General features: G+C 30.1%; 1 protein-coding gene across 1 annotated transcript; it reads left to right on the top strand.

The window, feature by feature from the left end:
- The first annotated feature begins 1,933 nt into the window (after window positions 1–1,933).
- Window positions 1,934–4,757, top strand: LOC104751998 (L-ascorbate oxidase homolog). Its single transcript, XM_010474055.3, has 8 exons — window positions 1,934–2,142; window positions 2,232–2,341; window positions 2,454–2,724; window positions 2,830–2,929; window positions 3,029–3,374; window positions 3,460–3,825; window positions 3,936–4,014; window positions 4,388–4,757. Exons 1-8 carry the CDS (start codon window positions 1,993–1,995, stop codon window positions 4,589–4,591), a joined length of 1,626 nt encoding a protein of 541 aa, XP_010472357.2. The 5' UTR covers window positions 1,934–1,992; the 3' UTR covers window positions 4,592–4,757.
- Window positions 4,758–7,813: the final 3,056 nt, after the last annotated feature.

The following is a 7,813-nucleotide window of genomic DNA, read 5'->3' as shown; positions in this document are numbered from 1 at the left end:
AAATTTCTTTATAAATTAATAATAATTAATTTATCAAAAAATTAAAAACTTCTATAAATTAATAGAATTTTATGGTTCCGACATTATTAATTTATTAAAGTTTCACAGTATCTCTATATGACAATTACGTGTGTTTCTAAAAAACTCATCAATTTGAATTTTGGATAGAAAACTCGATGATAGTTATATGCGAGGATAAATTAAAAACGATACAAAAATGTTAGTTATCCAATAGGAGCAAGTAAATTTTTGTTGATTCACAAAGTGGGTAAATATATATATATATATATTTTTTTTTTTTGAAAAAGGGTAAATTTACGACCACATGAAAGTTCTTATTCGGAAGTTCTTATTTGGTGAATATTTGCGTATATTTTCTTTTATATAAATGATGTTGATTTTTTAGTAGAAAAAAAAATTATGTGCATTTTATAACTCTGAATAGATAACTAAGCCAATTTTCTCTTTTTTTTTAAAAAAATGTAAGTAAACTGAAAATAAAATGTATAAGTTTTCTTAAAAATGTAAGATAGAATAAGCCTCTAAATTTAGCATTCGAGACAACCAGAACTTAGAATTTGGCGGTTCTAGGAGGCTTTATCGGATCGAGTTTTCTATTTTTTTGTCTTCTAATACTTGCCTATAACAATTTTAAAAACAGTAAATAAATGCCTATAACAATTAACAAAAGCAGTAAATAAACTAGTTTATCTTAAGGAGAGCAACATGGAAAAACCGAGCTTATTGGTTACGCATTCATGTGTGTGGACTATTATGTAATAAAATTGGATTCCCAATGTGAATTCCCTTTTAGGGATGCCTCATCATGTTCATAAGTTACCACTCGGTTTGACAATTGACGTAATCCACCTTCATTTTCCTTTTTAAACTAAAAATAGCTAATTGTTTGTCCAAAAAAAAAAAAGAAAAAAAACTAAACATAGCTAATTAATAACTAATGCCAATTGGTGTCTCATGAGAGTTAATTAGTTTAGGAAATTAAATTCATAAATTGAGCAATCGAAATCTGTATTTTCCGAACAAGCTTGTTTTACCAAATTTGTTTGCCAACTTAGTATTAGCAATGGCAGTTTAGCATGTAAATATCGAAAGAATGGAATGAATTCTTAACTTGAAATTAGGATAAAGATCTATAATTTTTTTCCATTATTTTTTAAAAATATATTCATGAAACTTGTAATCTCAAATTCCACGATCCAATGATGCATTAAATGAGAAGCGGTTCGTGGCGGTGACTATAACTTCTCTTCTACTGACATCGACTCATCGACCACGGCCAAATACAACTGTACAATATAAAGATAACAATATGTTAATGCAAAACCTTCTAATATATGTAAACCGAAGCTAATCAAGACACAAATTCATGATTTTATCCTAGATGTACGGCGAATTTCCGCAACTTATTATTAAATACAAATTTTATAATGTAGATAACTATATTTTAACATAATAGCATAACCGCAGTTGTAATATTCTTACAGAAAAAAAAAACATAAGATTTTTGCATGACAAGAAACTACGTAGATGGTCAAAATTATACCCAAAAAAAGAAAAGTAGATGAATATGTTAGAATTCAGATCCGAAATCCGAATTTTATGCTAAGGGTGAGTTATTTTTTTACTTGCTGAAAAGTGAAACTGATAACAAGAGGTTCTCTTACTTTACCCATCATATTTTTCATAACTCAAATAAAATCCATTATAAAACTTTAATTTAAGGAGAAAAGAAACAAAAAAGGTTTGCGGCAATTGCATGAATTACGGCGCAAAAGAGCATTGGTGCCTTTTGTGTGTGCACATATGCATGCATGGGGATTCACAATTTGAACTTACTTCGTCACTTCCATTAGATTACTTCTCTGTTTTATACTCATTTAGTCACTTGTATATATATTTAATATCAACCTTAATTGGTGAAATCTCAAGAAAATTAATAGTCTCTCCACCATAACAATACTTATCTAAACAATGACGAAGCAGAAAAATCTCTTGCTAGTAGGGTTCTTACTGGCTTATTGTTTTAGCTCAGTTTTTATGGTAAACGCAGAGGACCCTTATATTTTCTTCACTTGGACTGTTACTTATGGAACCCGATCTCCGTTAGGTGTTCCTCAACAGGTTATACACTGTTCTGTCTCTTTTAATTTTCTTTTGTGGTTGGTTTATGTATCATAATATACTGTGTTGTTATTGTTTTAATTTTTCAGGTTATTCTTATCAATGGACAGTTCCCTGGTCCTGCAATTGAAGGTGTAACAAACAATAACATCGTTGTTAATGTCATTAACAAGCTTGATGAACCTTTCCTCATCACCTGGTACGTATAATTTATACATGATGGTCGTCTTTAAATTGGGTTCAGATTTAAAAACAAATTGATAAGGTTCTAAACCTAAAACCAGAACTTGATACTTTAGAAAAATGCGTAGGAACGGAATTAAACAGAGGAAGATGTCGTGGCAAGACGGAGTTTTGGGAACAAACTGTCCGATCCAACCAAACTCGAATTGGACTTACCATTTTCAACTTAAGGACCAGATCGGTACTTATACATACTTTGCTTCGACGTCTATGCACAGAGCAAGTGGTGCTTTTGGTGCACTTAACGTTAACCAGAGGTCAGTCATCTTCGTTCCTTACCCTAAACCAGACGCTGACTTCACTCTCCTCGTCAGTGATTGGTACAAGATGGGCCACAAGGTACTAGTTGAATACAAGATTTAACTTCCCAAGTAACCAAATTTCTTTTAGGGCTTAACTAAGCGCAGCATCTGAATATATGTGCCTCGTTGTTGTTTTTGATAGGAACTGCGAAGGAGGCTTGACTCAGGTCGTGCTCTTCCTCTTCCGGACGGCCTTCTCATCAATGGTGCCTCTAGAGGTTTAGTCTTTACAGGTCAACATGGTAAATCCTCATAACCAAAGATCCATTTGTCTCCTTAATTCAACTCTCGGCTCTTAATTTGTACTATTTATTGATATCATGTTTTATGTGTTTGTAAAGGCAAGATATATAGGTTTCGGGTATCAAATGTCGGGATATCGACATCAATTAACTTTAGGATTCAGGGACACATGATGACTCTCGTCGAAGTAGAAGGCTCTCACACTTTGCAAGAGGTATATGAGTCACTTGACATACACGTTGGCCAGTCTGTCACCGTGCTGGTCACACTGAAAGCTCCAGTTAAGGACTACTTCATTGTGGCTTCAACACGATTTACCAAACCGGTACTGACCACCACAGGAATCCTCAGTTACCAAGGCTCCAAAATCAGACCATCTCATCCCCTCCCCATGGGTCCTACTTACCATATCCATTGGTCCATGAAACAAGCAAGAACCATCAGGTAATTTATACTATTTAATTTGGTCACACAAAACTGAGTTGAGCAACTTTATGGCAGCACCTAATTTGAAGGTCAATTGATATAGGTTAAATTTGACGGCGAATGCAGCAAGGCCAAATCCACAAGGATCCTTTCACTATGGTACCATACCGATAAATCGAACTTTTGTTTTAGCCAACGGAAGAGCGAGGATCAATGGGAAACTCCGGTACACAGTAAACCGTGTGTCGTACGTTAACCCAGCAACTCCTTTGAAATTAGCCGACTGGTTCAATATTCCCGGGGTGTTTAACTTTAGGACCATTATGAACATTCCTACACCAGGACCCTCCATTCTTGGAACTTCTGTCTTTGATGTGGCTCTTCATGAGTATGTCGAGTTCGTGTTCCAGAACAACGAGAGATCTATTCAATCTTGGCACCTGGACGGCACTAGCGCATATGTTGTTGGGTAATAATTTAGCCTAATTATAAGTTCTTTGATATCTAGCTATCACTATCACGCTCGATCTATCAGATTTGTTTGCTAGATTTATTGAAGATGCTTATAATTATAATCAGATACGGGTCAGGCACATGGAACATAGCCAAGAGAAGAGGTTACAATTTGATTGATGCTGTTACAAGGCACACTTTTCAGGTAAAATCTATAAACATGTATAAACTATAAATTGAACCCAAATATTAGAATATTACATATACTCCTTCCGTTTCATAATATATGATGTTTTAGAGGTTTTTGTTTGTTTCATAATATAAGATGTTTTCAATTTTTGAGGTAACTTTTAGACTACTTTTATATTTTTTATTATTTATTTTATGCAGTCTTGTTTCTGATTGGTTAAACTTTTAAAAAGTAAACATTTCTTATTATGCGTGCTTTGGCTAAAACATCTTATATTTTGAAACGGAGGAAGTATAATAGTTTATGTTGTAAACGTCTAGTAAATACTATATACATGCATATGAACTATTTATGGCGCTAAATGTTCTATATATGTGTGTAAAAATAGGTGTATCCAATGTCGTGGACGAGCATATTGGTATCACTAGACAATAAGGGAATGTGGAATTTGAGGTCACAAATATGGTCAAGGAGATACTTAGGTCAGGAACTCTATGTTCGTGTATGGAACGACGAGAAGTCTCTTTATACTGAATCCGAGCCTCCTGCTAACGCTCTCTTCTGCGGCAAAGCCAAACGTCCTCGCTTTTGATTTACATTAACTTTTCTAAAATTACAATATATATCCTAGCTTTATTGTTATCAGCTTTTAATATACATGTACGGTTTTATTATTATTATTACAAGGACTCACACCCCCAACGATGTCGTAGGGGAAGTATTTTAGAAAAAGTTAATAAATTTGAAATTTGAAATTATAGATTATGAAATCATTTGAATGTAATAGAATAGTTTGAATACATAAACATTAAACAGAAACTGTTACTAAAAGCACAACCATCAAAATGGAAACTTATAAACAAAAAATATTATGTAGAATAGACGTAAATTTGCAAAAAAAACATTTTCTAAAGTATTATAAATATATAAGATATTTTATGAAAAATTATGGTAAATAGCTAAAAATAAAAAGAATCATAATGACAAAGTGATCTTAACTGAGAATATTGAACTAATGGTTGTGATGAGTAAATGTAATTTTTATCAAATAATTATTATTAAAAATTTATTTAATAAGAGGGAAACTATATCAAAGAAATATTGAAATTAAAATACAAAACTTTTAAAAACATGGTAAAATAAATTTTAAATATTAAAATAGTTTTTAACGATAAATTATGACAATTAGACGCAACTGTAAATTCTATAGTAAGTTTTCTTAAATTTCTATATTGCTATAATCATTTCTAAAATTTTAATTAGATTATAATATAACATTTAATATTAGATATTAAATGTTATATTATAGAAAGTTGCAACGAACTATGATTTGTTAATTATTGATGAAGAGACAATAATATAGAAAGTTCAAAAGATATGGCTATTTAAATAGACACACCTATTAAAGCGAAAAAATTGTGATGATAAAATATGAATAAAATATAGTGCAAAAAGACACAACTCTACAATGAACAGATACAACTGTTTGAGTAAAAAAAAACAAATAATTTTTTTTTTCACAAAAAAATACTAAAAAAAGTCACAACTGTTGATCTCATTTATTAAGATTGTTATTATTACTTTTAAATATTAAATATTAAAATATTGTTTTAATGAAAAGTTACGATAATAGACACTACAATAAATTCTATAGTAAGTTGTATTAAATTTCTCTATTGCTATAATCATTTCTAAAATTTTAGTTAGATTATAGAATAACATTGAATATTAGATATTAATATTCAATTATTTAGATTCAACATAAAATGAAAAATTTGTTTCAACGAACTTATTGGTTACTGATGAAGAGACAAATATAAAAAGAGTTCAGAAGACATGGCTATTTAAATAGACACACGCCAATGATGTTATACACCTATTAGAATGAAAGTTGTGATGAAAAAATATAAATAAAATATAATGAAAAGATACATATAAACTACCATATTGAAAATGTCAAATTCAAAAACTCACTATATAATCCATCTAACTGTTGGAAAAAAACTCTAACAATTTTTATTAAATTTTATATTTAAAATTAACTAAAAGTTGTAAATTAGATTTATGATTCCAAAAATCTTTTGTTAAATCAAGAATTGGTGGATTTTTTTTTACTTTTAAAAGAATGAATGCTAGAGAATAATTTAGAAAGCTGTAAAAACTGTTGAGATTGAAAATTTATATTGTTTTGTGTCATTGCAAAAAAATAAAAACAGTTCAAACAAACAAATATATATAGATATCAAAAGATATGAATGTCCCAATAAACACAACTCTATAGTGAACAGTTGTAACTTTTTATAAATAATAATTTTAATGAACCATTATGACTTTTTGGAAAATGTCCAAAAGATACGAAAACACAAGTGTTGATTGTATTTATTCGGATTGTTATTATATATAGATTAATTAGGCCACGAGGGTGTGACGTTTAACAAAAAGACAATTCTGTTAGTTTCAGTGATCCGTTTGCAAATCACGAGCCTAACAACTTGCAAAACAATCAACAAGAAAAGCATAAATACATTTTGTCTATATTTTTCTCGAGACAAAATCGATGACGACGACGTTGTTAACAGGAATTAGCACTAGGCGGGCTCCATTAATATACGAAGTGTCTTTTATATACGAAGACATTGAGTAATATATGATATTATTTTTTATTGATAGAGGTGAATATATTTTTCTTGAGGTGAATATATATGTAGAAGTGTCTTTTTTTGTTTACTCAAGTTCATTGATTTTATTTTTAATCTTCGATTCTCAAATTTTCTTTCTGAATTTTGCTTTAGTACTATAGTATTAGAATCGATGCAAAAAGTTTTCCAAAGACTTCACATAAAGGCTAGAGCATTTTCTGTTGTTCCACATATCGTGGCTAGATCTGTCAATTGCAAATGGTAAATCATGATCGTAATATAATATTTAGAAAATGTGAAAATAAAGAACGATGATGATTGTGAGATCAAAAACGTATCAAAACAAAAGAAACCAAAAAGTAAATGAAATGAACCTACTAATGTTGAAATATCTTCGGATATATGTAAACCACATGTTTTATTTATATCGTTGAGACGTTCACCTACGAAAGAGACGTAGAAGGTAGGTCCCCATTCTTCATTTGCTTGGATTTAAAATCTCCTTATTCAGCCGAACATGTATTGCCTCTATGAGATAATATATATTGAGAGTGCATCAACATTTTCTCTTTGGAGTTATACTTGAAGGACTTTTTCACTCTCAAGATTTTCTATTTGGAATTATACTTAAAAGATTTTTTTTTTTTTCTTTCTCTGTCTCTTTTCTTCTCATCAATTAATATATGTTGGATAGTCAATTATCAGATGGCAATTAACAACTAAGTCTGTCGATTAGTTGGATCAAGATTAGTACTTCTTCTTTCTTCTGTCCTATTTTCGAAAATATTTATGATTTTTTATTTCTTTCATTTTTATGTATTTTATAAGTTTCTTTGTAAAACTATCTTTATATGTAATTAATATTTTGTGATTATTAATTTTCAATGATTAGGTCAATCATTTTAAATTAAAAATTACATCTAATAATTTTGTAAATAAATAAATTTCATATGTGCACTTTTAACCAAATGGTATAATAAAATATTAAAATGGGACAGAGGAAACAACAAAATCTATTATATATATTTAGCTGGGTGATAACGACAATTCAATTAACTCTTAGCATTTAGAGCTCGACTGGATCTTTTAAAACTAAGAAGTCAACTTTTAGGCCAGGGTTATACTATTACTTACCACCAGCTTGAATGTATAGTTGTGCCAAGAATGAAAAATAG

The sequence above is a fragment of the Camelina sativa genome, chromosome 16, assembly GCF_030686135.1.
Source record: "Camelina sativa cultivar CO46 ecotype springtype chromosome 16, ASM3068613v1".
Classification (NCBI taxonomy): domain Eukaryota; kingdom Viridiplantae; phylum Streptophyta; class Magnoliopsida; order Brassicales; family Brassicaceae; genus Camelina; species Camelina sativa.
This window is presented reverse-complemented; position numbering and strand designations above follow the sequence as displayed.

What these genes read in the sequence shown, in the direction of transcription:
- LOC104751998 (XM_010474055.3), top strand. Translation starts at nt 1,993, where the DNA reads ATGACGAAGCAGAAAAATCTCTTGCTAGTAGGGTTCTTACTGGCTTAT. An exon ending in AGTCTTTACAGGTCAACATG is followed by an intron (nt 2,930 to 3,028) that starts GTAAATCCTCAT and finishes GTGTTTGTAAAG; the next exon opens with GCAAGATATATAGGTTTCGG. An exon ending in ACTAGCGCATATGTTGTTGG is followed by an intron (nt 3,826 to 3,935) that starts GTAATAATTTAG and finishes AATTATAATCAG; the next exon opens with ATACGGGTCAGGCACATGGA.